The sequence below is a fragment of the Acipenser ruthenus genome, unplaced genomic scaffold (assembly GCF_902713425.1).
Source record: "Acipenser ruthenus unplaced genomic scaffold, fAciRut3.2 maternal haplotype, whole genome shotgun sequence".
Taxonomy (NCBI): domain Eukaryota; kingdom Metazoa; phylum Chordata; class Actinopteri; order Acipenseriformes; family Acipenseridae; genus Acipenser; species Acipenser ruthenus.
Genome location: NW_026708843.1, coordinates 401,560 through 415,320, shown reverse-complemented (window position 1 = coordinate 415,320; position 13,761 = coordinate 401,560). Strand labels below are relative to the sequence as shown.

Here is a 13,761-nt window from a genome sequence, read left to right as displayed (position 1 = left end):
TGTTAACAAGGGAACATTATTCAGCAGCTTTCACAGGACTCTATGAAGCTGAGGGAGTTCATTCTAGATAGAGGGGGTGGAATTCAATATGTTACCAAGGGAACATTATTCAGCAGCTTTCATTGGACTCTATGAAGCTGAGGGAGTTCATTCTATATAGAGGGGGTGGAATTCAATATGTTAACAAGGGAACATTATTCAGCAGCTTTCATTGGACTCTGTGAAGCTGAGGGAATTCATTCTATATACAGGGGGTGGAATTCAATATGTTAACAAGGGAACATTATTCAGCAGCTGGCACTGGACTCTATGAAGCAGTTCATTCTATAGGGTGAGGATGCTACGCTTGTGTCCAGAGCTGCACAGTTGAACACAGACTCCTCACGGAAACACACAGCAGTGCATTATGGGACAACAGTCATATAATTATCTCACCCAATCCAGCTTTGAGACCAAAGTCAAAGTTTTCATTTGTATGAATCTTTGTATGACTTCACAGAGAGGGGTGAGGGGATGGAAGGGGCTGCCCAGGGTAGTCATGCTGTCGAGGCTGAATCACCGGGATCCTTAAAGACCCGACTTGACGAAGTTCTGAGATCGATCAGCTGCTATGGGAACCGGACGAGAAAGAAAACGAATCGGTTCAAGACAGATCACATTTAAACAAGGTTTTTGTTTGTTTGTTTGTTTGTTTGTTCTTTAGTAATACAGTAATACACACAAAACAGTAATACTCTGTGTTAAAGTAATATTATTTAGCAGGTTTCATTCGACTTTATGAAGCAACACGTGTTAGTTTAATATTATTATTTATTTATTTCTTAGCAGACACCCTTATCCAGGGCAACTTACAATTGTTACAAGATATCACATTATTTTTACATACAATTACCCATTTATACAGTTGGGTTTTTTACTGGAGCAATCTAGGTAAAGTACCTTGCTCAAGGGTACAGCAGCAGTGTCCCCCACCTGGGATTGAACCCACGATCCTCCGGTCAAGAGTCTAGAGCCCCTAACCACTACTCCACACTGATGACCAGAAGGTGATGACGTAACTCTTTTATCCAGAGCTGTATCGATTATCACGTTAATAGAGATGGGATCACTCCCCCAATGCTCCTGCACAGTGTCTAGTTCAATTACACGAGTATGAGTACTTATTAAAAGAGCACTGGGGGTTAAAGACAGTAACACACTCCAGACAGTTGAAATTACTCCTCTGGTCTGCAATATGATCCAGTCGGATTTCATTTCCATTGACTTTCATCACTTTAAATGCTTCAAAAGGAGGAATCAGCACCTCTTCCTGCTGTGGTTTCTCTGAATACTTTTTAATGGGCACGCCGAGGCAGGTTCTTATTGCGAACAGCGTTGCGTTTCCAAAGCCCTCCGCGACACTTTGGTTTAGAGAGGCTGATGCAAACTGCCCAAATCGAACAGTTTTGTCTTTAGCCGTCTTGAATTTTAGTTTAACTCCTCTAAACACATCATAACATGTATTCTTATTGGGTCTCAGAGCCTTCAGGGCGTCTGTCAAATGGAAATGCAACGCCTTGAACTGGAATTCGCTGTAACGTGTGCCTCCTGTTCGGATCGCGGCGTTGAACGCGCTGTAAACGTCATCCATGGTGTAAACATAGATGGCTGTGGCTTGCTCCAAACTCAGTTCCTTATGGCGTTGTCTTTTCGTTTCTCTCTGTGCGATTTTCCACGCCTTTTTAAGTGCTGGGTTTTTATTTAATTCTGATGGAAGATGCGTTGTGTTAATATTTTTTAACATCGTCTCTCTGCATCCCTGATATTGATCATCAAGGGCATCTTCAGCGAGGTCCATTGGTATTGAGGAGTCACATTTCATCTGCGGGAGAGAATAAAACACAACAGTAAAGAACACGCGCATCAGAACCCCAGTTTAACGACCCGCACGAGCGCGGGCGTCCCTGACACGCGCATTGTAAAGCAATAGAAGCGCGATGCTTTGCAAACAAGTGTAATATTAGCTTCACTTAATAATAAACCACAATGCAATAACACCCCCCACGCGAAATGCAATCAACATACACAATAAAATAAAGACTTGCATTTCGTTTAGAAATCAGAAACACTCACAGCCCGGCTTGCTGCAGAACATGTGTAGATTATTACAAAGTGGCATGGATCTGTAAATCATTAACTGTAAAAAATAACAACGCAGGTGAATGCACCCTTCTTGCGCTGGACAGATCGATCTTTAGATTAAATATATTTCTGATCTTTGACTCAGTCGGTGTCTTTTTCATTGAAGGCATTTTAAAGAAACCGCGCAGCTCTGCGCAGTGTGTGTTCAATCATTTACCAGGAAGGAAGCAAACTCGCGTCAGTCAATCAGGCAAACGTTTTGCAGTATTAATTAATTAACAAGAGATCATTAATATGCATATTTACACACTTGCTTTCATGAAGTGAAATCTGCGATAACCTTAAAAAAAATCCAGCCTTAGTTATGAAAGACAAGCAGGAAAGCGCAGAACAATGAAATCTATAGAAGCACAACCTGTGGAAGCTCCAGCAATGCCGCGGCAGACAGAAGAAGAATCGAGAGCGCTGCGGGATTCATCTCCCTTTTTTCCAAGTCCTTTAAATAGATTTTTTGGGTAGGAATTAAAGTTTAAACAAGGCGAAATTAATTTCACTCGCTGTGAAGGAGAGGAATAGTCCGCAGAATCACGTCAACCGGGCGGCTGGACACCATTGGAGACTCGGATATTGGTGTTCAGATCAAGGGAATGCGTGTTCTGTAGTACGGGATACAAACGGTTTGTAGCACGGCGTCACCGCATACACAATTGCAGGCGCACCGCTTCAGGCACTCAGGCATGCAAGCTGTCAGTTTCACTTTCCTCTCCCCTAGCACAGCTACTGCCGTCTCCTTAATGACTGTGTCACGCTGGCTTCGGAGCAATAAGCTCTTTATCTATGTTTGAACTGCGCAAGTCGCAGCTCCTGAGGAGCCGACAAACTGAGCCTGTCTGTCTGTCTGTCTGTCTGTCTGTCTGTCTGTCTGTCTCTCTCTCTCTCTCTCTCTCTCTCTCTCTCTCTCTCTCTCTCTCTCTCTCTCTCTCTCTCTCTCTCTCTCTCTCTCTCTCCGCCCACTCATACACAATTAAGAACATAAGAAAGTTTCCAAACGAGAGAGGCCCCATTCAGCCCATCTTGCTCGTTTGGTTGTTAGTAGCTTATTGATCCCAGAATCTCATCAAGCAGCTTCTTGAAGGATCCCAGGGTGTCAGCTTCAACAACATTACTGGGGACTCGTTATATATATATATATATATATATATATATAGAGAGAGAGAGAGAGAGAGAGAGAGAGAGAGAGAGAGAGAGAGAGAGAGAGAGAGAGAGAGAGAGAGAGAGAGAGAGAGAGAGAGAGAGAGAGAGAGAGAGATAGATAGATAGATACACACACTCTGCCTATGTACTTTTGCATATTTTATACAAAATGCATTCTTAATAACAATAATTGCAATAATAGCAAAAATACATTATATATATATGAAAAAAAACTTTAACCCATCTTCCGGGTCATCTTGTGTTTGTTTGAAACGGTGACGGTGTTCAGTCACTCTCGCATTTCATTTCTCTGTTTGTTGTCACATCCTGTCTTGTTTGCGCGGTTAATCACATGCTAGAGCTCCGTTTCTTTACAGTCTAAAGGGATTGTTAGTAACTCATAAACACACAAACATCTTACTGGCTTTGCACTTGCATTAGTCCAGGGGTCTGCAGCCCTGGTCCCGGAGAGCCGCAGAGTCTTCCGGTTTGTGTTCGAGTTCTCGAGTTCTCAATCGCTTAATTGAACCCTGGACTTTCTTAATCCCTCAACGCTAATATTTGATGATTTAACGCTAGCCATTGATGATTTAAAGCTGTATCATTCAGTGGGCAGCTCCCGACACCAGCAATCTTCACTTTGTTTTTTTGAACATGGCTTTCTATTCACTAATCTTTATCATGAGAAAGCCAATGGAAGCGTCGTGTGACGTCACGTTGCGTAAGATTTCTTATAAGAGCATTTAGAATGTGAGAAAGAGATTCATCTTTAAAAACACGGCAAACTGGGGTAAACTAAATATAAATGCATAACCAGTCCGCATATTGATAGTAATACCTGCTCACACACCACCCGGTCTGATTGAGATCAGCCGATTCAATGGGACTTTATCAAGGAAAATCATCCCATAGGAATGGGCCAGTAGACTCCCACAACAGGCAGAGTCGGTCCGGGTCAAGCGCTTTAATGGACGTCGGCCGCTAGAGGGCGCTAAAAACCGGTGTTGAAATAATAGTAAAAATTCCTTTAATGGTAACACACTTAAGGTTTAGGGGTTGAGATTGTGTTTAGGGGTTGAGATTAGGTTTAGGGGTTGAGATTAGGTTTAGGGGTAGAGGGTAGATTTAGGGGTTAGTAGGCTAGTAGGTATTTATTAGCCCATTCCTATGGGATGATTTTTGCTTGATAACGTCACATTCTACTAAAAACCTGTTAACCAATACAAATGTAGCTTTCTGTTGTGTCGGAGTCTCTCTCCCGGCCAAATAACACCGCGTCACAAGGCATTTCCCAGAATCGTGTTTTATCAATATCACTGTTCTATTACAGTATCCCCTTATCTTCAGCGGAGGCATTGTCCGTAATAGTGTTTCTCTTAAGTTATTTTATTTGTATTGGGGTTACTTATTAACCGCTGTGTTGTTTCATTAAGTTTTACTTTCACTGTTATCAGGGGACAGCAGTGTGGAGTAGTGGTTAGGGCTCTGGACTCCTTACCGGAGGGTTGTGGGTTCAATCCCCAGTGGGGGACACTGCGGTTGTTGTACCCTTGAGCAAGGTACTTTACCTAGATTGCTCCAGTAAAAACCCAACTGTATAAATGGGGAATTGTATGTAAAAATAATGTGATCTGTATAAAGTGAAATAATGTATAATCTTGTAATAATTGTAAGTCGCCCTGGATAAGGGCGTCTACTAAGAAATAAATAATAATAATGTCTGCAATGATACGATGCAAATGTTGTATTTTACTGTACATAATAATGAATGCAAATGATTTATTTATGAATTTAACGCTTATGTTCCTGTGTTTGCACAGGCAGCAACTGCACCTTCTGGTTTCGAATTTCATGAGAGTCAGTCCTGGTGCTATCGGTCTGCACGCAGGATCCAGGTGGCGGGCAGTAAAGTCAACTCAACAACATGCTCTAAAATACATTGTCACCAAATCATCCTGAGGCAGCTTTTGTGAATTGCTTAATACGCACCTAGGTACTCTAATAAATGTATGTGCACGGAATGGAGTGGATTTTCCAAGGGAACAGGATTTTGGTTACTTTTTTTAGACAGACTGGGGGGAAGGGGGGGGGGGGTAGATGGTTTTAAGATGTTTCTTATTATTTATTTTCTAGCTGACGTGTAGAACGCGTCAGTGTGACGTGCAGACAGTCAGCCTCCACACACTCCAGGCTTACTTGTTATGAGGTCAACGTGCTCGTGCTGAAGAAAGTCCCTCTCGTCACGTGACGCCTGCACGCGCTGGATTACCAGCAGGGGAGCGTCAACGTGAGATTTGTTTGCAGGTGGGTTTCAACATTAAAGACCAAACAGCATTCTTTATTGATTTGCAAATGATTTTATTAAGATGCAGATTTAAATCAGACAGTGAAGAAGAAGACGGATCACATTTACATTTAAACAGCTTTTTTTTTTTACTAATACAAAAGTATATACGCTCAAAAATATATGAAACAACTTCAAAGCGGCGCGTAATTCAATATGTTAACATTATTCTGCAGGTTTCATTCGACTTTATGAAGCAACACGTGTTAGTTGTGTAGGGTGATGACGTAACTCTTTTGTCCAGAGCTGTATCGATGACCACGTCAATACAGATGGGATTGCTCCCCCAATGCTCCTGCAGTATCTAGTGTGTTTGCATGACTATGAGCGACCAAATAACACAGGAGACAGTCAGAGTGTGCTGGATTATAAACACAGTGGCGCCTCCACGACAGTTGAAATAACTTTTGTGGTCTTCGATATTTTCCAGTCGGATTTCTTTCCCATTGACTTCCATCACTTTAAATTTCTCAAAAGGTGGGATGAGCACCTCTTTTTCATTCGAGTACGCTGAATACTTTTTAATGGACACTCCGAGGCAGGTTTTTATTGTGAACAGCGTTCCTGTTCCAAAGGCCTCCGCTACATGTTTGTTTACAGAGGTTGAAGTGAACTGTCCGAATCGTACAATTGCATCTTTAACAGCAGTAAAGGGTACGTTAACTCCTCTATACACGTCATAACATTTAAGCTTATTGGATTTCAGGGTATTCAGGGCATCTGTCAAATGGAAATGCAACGCCTTGAATTGAAACTGGCTGTAATTCGATCCTCCTGTTCTCACTGCTGCGTTGAAGTCTTTGTAAACATCCTCCATAGTGTACAGATAGATGGCTGTAGCTTGGTCCAAACTCAATCCCGTATGGCCTTGTTTCATCATTTTGTCTTGTGCTATTTTCCATGCATTGTTAAATGTTGGGTTTTTATTTAATTCTGATGGAAGAAGTGTTTTGTTAACATTTTTTAACATTTCATCTCTACAGCCGTCATATTGATCATCAAGAGCATCTTCAGCCATGTCCAACACACTTGTTTTTATTGGATCCTCACATTTTATCTGAAAAAAAAACAACAGTAAAGAACACGCGCATCAGAACCCCAGTTTAAAGACCCGCACGAGCGCGGGCGTCCCTGACACGCGCATTGTAAAGCAATAGAAGCGCGATGCTTTGCAACCAAGTGTAATATTAGCTTCATTTAATAATAAACCACAATGCAAAAACATCCCCCACGCGAAATGCAATCAACATACACAATAAAATAAAGACTTGCATTTCATTTAGAAATCAGAAACACGCACAGCCCGGCCTGCTGCAGAACATCTGTAATTTATTACAAAGCGGATGGGTGTGTGAATGCGGGTCTTCAGAGAAGCTATGAGTTTATATAATTGCAATACATTGTACAGCTGCGGCCATAGGTTTTGCATAACCCTACAGAATTAACTAAGTTGAATGAAACCTGCTGAATAATGTTACATTAACATATTGAATTACACACCGCTTTGTAGTTTTCCCCATATACTTAATAAAAAAAACTGACAAATTATAAAATGTGACATTTCGAAATCTAAACTGAAATTGTGTGTTCAATCATTTACCGGAAGGAAGCAAACTAAACCGGCTGCCAGGTTCCTGAATGCAGAGTGACAGGCAGCGCCTCAATCAGGCAAACGTTTTGCAGTATTTATTTTTAAGTGATTAAAAAAGTATGGATGTTTACACAATCTTTAAGAAACGGCATTTTCACTGCGAACTAAACATTAGGCAATGGGTACACTTCACGGAAATCGAGAAATCTGTGATAACCGTGAAAATAATCCAGCCTTAGTTATGAAAGACAAGCAGGTAAGCGCAGAACAACGAAATCTATAGAAGCACAACCTGTGGAAGCTCCAGCAATGCCGCGGCAGACAGAAGAAGAATCGAGAGCGCTGCGGGATTCATTTCCGCTGTTCCTTCTTCACCAGCCGGATAGGAACTTCACAGACCTGTTTGTGGGAATCAGGGATGAGAACGAAACGTGTGCAGAATCTATCAACAAAAGAAAGAATATTTACTGTAATCAAATATTCATAAAAACTCCAAGTCACAGGGGTTATTCCAGCTCAGTCACAATAAAGGATGGAGGTACCTTGCTCAAGGGTACAGCAGCAGTGCCCCCCCACCTGGGATTGAACCCACGACCCTCCGGTCAAGAGTCCAGACCTCTAACCACTACTCCACACTGCTGCTATCTATTTATCTTGGTCCTTTGGTAGATTTTTGTTGTTGATTCATTTTTTTTAATGGTCCCTTTGTGCAACTGTCACCAGTCGTCAAAGCACGAGGCTGCTTAATCTAATATGTTATTTATAGTAAACTTTTGGTTTACTAGTAGCCAACTACGCCACCTGGTGATGGTCAGGCACCAGGACCTGGATTTTAAACAAGTTAACAGAGGTTCGTTCTAAAATGTAACTATTATTATTATTATTATTTATTTTTTAGCAGACGCCCTTATCCAGGGCAACTTACAATCACAAGCAAATACAAATACATTCAAGTGTTACAATACAAGTAATACAATAAGAGCAAGAAATACAATAATTTTTTGTTCAAGTGTGACAAACCACAATTCAATAATACAGCAGATAATAGTGATAGTTACATCAGGATATGATTAAATACAAAATACTACAGGTTAAACACTTGGGAGATTACAGTATTCTGAATTACAGGATTAAATGCAGTAAAATAGGGGGCAGATAAGAGCAAAATAAAGCACATTTACATGAAGGGTGATAGTGTCCCAGGATACAAACAGAGGAGTTCTACAGGTGCTGTTTGAAGAGGTGAGTCTTAAGGAGGCGCCGGAATGTGGTCAGGGACTGGGCAGTCCTGACATCTGTAGGAAGGTCGTTCCACCACTTCGGAGCAAGGGTGGAGAAGGAGCGGGCTCGGGATGCAGGGGAGCGTAGCGGAGGTAGAGCCAGTCTTCTAGTGTTGGGAACCATCACAAATGCTAACCACACCAAGAGGCAGACGCAAATTACACGGTATAAAATGGTTTATTAAAACAACACAATAAACCAATAAGTAAAAATCAAAAAATAAAAACCCAAAACATAACACCCACATCAATGACTAGGGAGCAAAGTAACAAAATAAATTAATGAAGCCCTCCAGTAGTAACTAAAGAGCTATCGCTTCAATTTGCTCAATCTCCACTCGAGTCTTCAGGGGCAGGTAAACAGCATCTTCCCAGCTCCACAAAATCCCTGTCTTCCGTACCACAACCAAGACAATCCCCCCATTAACATGTGCCCTCTCCTGGAGAAAAGAGAAGGACAGAAAACACAGCAGCAATGATCTGTTCCAACAGCACTTAGTTCTTTTCAATCGCACCTTGCTAGGTAGAGTAAAACAATGACAATATAAAGGAGGTCAATAAAAACAAAACATTAAAATCCCACAACAAATAGAAGCACCTCCAATCAGAATCAATACAAATAGGAAGAACAGGGTACACCAGGGTCCACTGTAACAACTAGGGTTGCTGACAATTATAAAAACGCACCGCAATTTCCATCACCCAGCGATTTGCTTCATACACCCAGTTATCTAGGTAGCAGACACAATCCAACGCAGCCTCAAACCATAATCCCAGTTCCAGTTCCAGTTCCGGTACTCTAGTATTCCAGTATTCCAGTACTTCAATCAGCAATCCCAAGGTGCACCATAATTCTCCTCCCCAGTTCTCATCCTCTGTATCCTGACATCTGTCTCCTGGTGCGTCTCCTTCTGTATCCTGGTGTGTCTCCTTCTGTATCCTGGTGTGTCTGTCCTGTATCCTGGTGTGTCTGTCCTGTATCCTGGTGTGTCTGTCCTTCCCAGTTCATGCTGTGCTGCTTATAAACCCAGTTGGCCACTCCTATTCCTGCTCAAAGCCAATCAGACACCCCCAATATCTAATTGGCACTAGCACTGTTCCCAAAATCTAAAAAGGAAATGTCTATATAAGGCGCGGGTTGGTGACGTCACACTCCTGCTTTTCCTCAGTCACAGTACTCCGTGTAATTCAAACAAAAGAACGAGGTGGGTAACTTAACTTCCATAAAATAAATAAATGTGCTGCCTAAACAAAGTAATAAAGTGTTCTCACAACAAAAACAAATTAAATGTGATAAACCAATAATAATAATAATAATAATAATAATAATAATAATAAAAAGAACGTTATTTAAAAATACAAACAATACAAAATTAGAGACTGGGCTGGAAAAGCTAAATTGTCATTGGGGGAGTAATCCCATCTCTGTTAACGTGATAATCGATACAGCTCTGGATAAAAGAGTTACGTCATCACCTTGTGGTCATCAGTGTGGAGTAGTGGTTAGGGCTCTGGACTCTTGACCGGAGGGTCATGGGTTCAACCCCAGGTGGGGGACACTGCTGCTGTACCCTTGAGCAAGGTACTTTACCTAGATTGCTCCAGTAAAAACCCAACTGTATAAATGGGGAATTGTATATAAAAAAATAATGTGATATCTTGTAAAAATTGTAAGTCGCCCTGGATAAGGGCGTCAGGAAACAAAAAAAACCCTTGTGTATTTTTGTACACGTGGAAGGTATTTGAACAAAATAATAACAAGCATAACACAGAGAAGATCCAATGCAAATATTAAAAATAAAACACCAATCTGTGTGTAATAGATTCATAAATAATACAATCAGGGGTTAATTTGTGCCATATCGCGCCGGATCCCAGATCTGATGCCTTTTTGAGTGAGTGGGGAGAACCGTTTTCAAATGAGCAACGGTGTAAAAAAAAACAAAAAAACACGAGCGCTGTTAAAAACAGAGTCGCTCCTGTTCATCAGATCAGTCGCTCCGCCAGCTGGTATCGTTCAAACTTGCAGCTCCCGACACCAGCAATAAGACACGAGTTTGTGTTGCTTGGGTTTTAGACATGTGTCACCTCTATCTAAATATATAACGTGTCTATTCTGTGTTTTAAATAAACTGTACATATCCATGTTTATATAGTTTGGTTCCCAGGCCAAGTCCCATCGTAAATTAACAACAACAACAATACATTGCATATATGAATAATAAATAACACAGCAAAAATAATTAAACAATCAATCAATGCAATTAAAACCGTGATTGAGTTATTGTAAAGCTGTTTTAAACGTTGTGGTGGTTAAAAAAGGGGAATGCTTTATTGATTGTACATGATATTTGTTACCTATATTTCTACCCTGAGCAAGTCACTGAACCTCCTTGTGCTCCGTCCTTCAGGATGAGACGTCAAACAAACGAGCTCCTATTGGAAGTGACTCTGCAGCAGCCACTGACTCCCTGTGTGTGTGTGACCCTGAGCAAGTCACTGAACCTCCTTGTGCTCCGTCCTTCAGGATGAGACGTCAAACAAACAAACTCCTATTGGAAGTGACTCTGCAGCAGCCACTGACTCCCTGTGTGTGTGTGACCCTGAGCAAGTCACTGAACCTCCTTGTGCTCCGTCCTTCAGGATGAGACGTCAAACAAACGAGCTCCTATTGGAAGTGACTCTGCAGCAGCAGTTGTGATGCATAGTTCACCCCCTGGTCTGTGTCTGCTAAATGACTTTTGACCACAATAACAAAATAATAATAATAATAATAATTGAAACTGAAAGGGTTAAAATGAGCCGTGTGCTACTTTATTTATTTCTTAGTAGCAGCCCTTATCCAGGGCGACTTATAATTGTTACAAGATATCACATTATTTTTACATACAATTACATTATTTTTTACACATTATTTTTACATACAATTACCCATTTATACAGTTGGTTTTTTACTGGAGCAATCTAAGTAAAGTATGGGTAGAGCAGCAGTGTCCCCCACTGGGGATTGAACCCACGACCCTCCGGTCAAGAGCCCAGAGCCCTAACCACTACTCCACACTGCTGCCCTACTACTTCCAGTAAAGGTTAATAATTACTGTTTTTATGACAACATTATCATGTTTATATAGTCTTGTTCCCAGGCTGTTAAAGACAAGTTGTCTGGCCAAGTCCCAGATTATACAAGAAATAGATTACTTATTATCAACGGTAAGTAAATGAAAAAAACACTGTATATATAATGAATAAATGGTTAACAAAAGGGAGGTCTGCTTTATTAAGTATACGTAATAATAATAATAATAATAATAATAATAATAATAATAATAATAATAATAATAATTTAATTTAGAGGGCTGTGACAATGTGCCCCGCCCCTGTGTGCATTTGTGTGTTAAGTGTTGTATGGTGCGTGTGTTAAATGTTGGTGTATAGAGATTGGTACGCGGGATATAAACGGGTCTGTGTTTCACGTGTATTTAAAAAAGTAGATTTGTATTTAGGCACGAGGAGGGCACAAATCACTTCACGTGCTGGTTAAATGTAATATGTGAGCACGGGGTTGCATGTAATGAATTCACGTGCTGGGATTCAAGTGAATAATTAATTAGTAATTGAATCCCAGCACAACAGTATATATAGACACATTTTCATTCACTCGGGGTTGTTGGGTGTTCGAGAGTGGAGAACGGGTGTGGAGAAGGAGTAACTGAAAGTGAAAGAAAGTAAATATAAGTTATTTGTACTCACCGTGTTTGTTTGTCTGTTCATCCACCGTTTGTTTAAATGTTAGTCCATTTTTGTTTGTCTGTTTATTTTGGCGTGAAGTGCCGTGTCCTGTGTTTTTGTATGTTTACAGCCTTTTTATTTTCTGTTCTGAAACCATTCGCTCAGCTCCACCAAACCACACCTCTCTGTTGTTTATTTCCTGGCTCTGGTCTGACGCCACCCCCTCCGGCCGTCTTTGTGGCAAGGGCTCAGAGACCTTTTAAGTAGCGTGTTTCTACACAATGCAAAATTATTATTATTGGTAAAGCGAGCTATGAAAAAAAATCCTGCAAGAAGCAACAATTTAATGGGCTTGACAATGTGATGCTTTTTATAACAGCTGCTGTAAAACAGCTACACTGTTAACGGATCAGATATCCTAGCCCTACATATAAAAGAAAAAGATTGCTCCAGTAAAAACCCAACTGTATAAATGGGGAATTCTATGTTAAAATAATGTGATATCTTGTAACTATTGTAAGTCCCCAAAACCTAATAAATGTGTTATTCCTGTGAATTACTTTTTTCAATCCTAATGCGTGATCCAGTTTGATGTGTTGGAATCGCGCACGCTACGCAACATTCACTCTCTCTCTAGACTCCAGCACGAAGCCACCACAGCGTGTAAGTGCCGGTTTCAGAGAGAGAGATTCTGCCTATGTACTTTTCCATATTTTATACAAAAATACATTCTTAATAACAATAATTGCAACAATAGCAAAAATACATTAAAAAAATAAATAAAAACTTTAACCCATCTTCCGGGTCATCTTGTGTTTGTTGTAAACGGTGACGGTGTTCAAAGTACCTTGCTCAAGGGTACAGCAGTTCAGTCACTCTCGCATTTCATTTCACTGTTTATTGTCACATCCTGTCTTGATTGCGCGGTTCATCACATGCTAGAGCTCCGTTTCTTTACAGTTTAAAGGGATTGTTAGTAACTCATAAACACACAAACATCTTACTGGCTTTGCGCTTGCATTAGTCCAGGGGTCTGCAGCCCTGGTCCCGGAGAGCCGCAGAGTCTTCCGGTTTGTGTTCGAGTTCTCAGTCGCTTAATTGAACCCTGGACTTTCTTAATCCGTCAACGCTAACTTTTTATTTTTCCAGCCATTGATGATTCAAAGCTGTATCATTCAGTGGGCAGCTCCCGACACCAGCAATCTGCACTTTGTTTTTTTTTAACATGGCTTTCTATTCACTAATCTTTATCATGAGAAAGCCAATGGAAGCGTCGTGTGACGTCACGTTGTGTAAGCTTTCTTATAAGAGCATTTAGAATGTGAGAAAGAGATGCATCTTTAAAAACACGGCAAACTGGGGTAAACTAAATATAAATGCATAACCATTCCTCACACTGCTAGTAATACCTATGTATAGGGCAGCAGTGTCGTGGGTTCAATCCCAGGTGGGGGACACTGCTGCTGTACCCTTGAGCAAGTAACTTTACCTAGATTGCTCCA

General features: G+C 40.9%; 1 protein-coding gene and 1 long non-coding RNA gene across 2 annotated transcripts; both read right to left on the bottom strand.

Annotated features, from left to right (window-relative positions):
* Nucleotides 1-849: 849 nt before the first annotated feature.
* LOC131736360 (NAD(P)(+)--arginine ADP-ribosyltransferase 2-like) lies at nt 850-2,792 on the bottom strand. Its single transcript, XM_059021891.1, has 2 exons — nt 2,537-2,792; nt 850-1,861 (listed from the first exon to the last, which is right to left on the bottom strand). Exons 1-2 carry the CDS (start codon nt 2,597-2,599, stop codon nt 1,139-1,141), a joined length of 786 nt encoding a protein of 261 aa, XP_058877874.1. The 5' UTR covers nt 2,600-2,792; the 3' UTR covers nt 850-1,138.
* Nucleotides 2,793-6,352: 3,560 nt separating this feature from the next.
* On the bottom strand, nt 6,353-12,690 carry LOC117410146 (uncharacterized). Its single transcript, XR_009328096.1, has 3 exons — nt 12,281-12,690; nt 7,543-7,692; nt 6,353-6,716 (listed from the first exon to the last, which is right to left on the bottom strand). It is a non-coding gene; the product is annotated as an uncharacterized LOC117410146 (long non-coding RNA).
* Between the last annotated feature and the right edge of the window lie 1,071 nt (nt 12,691-13,761).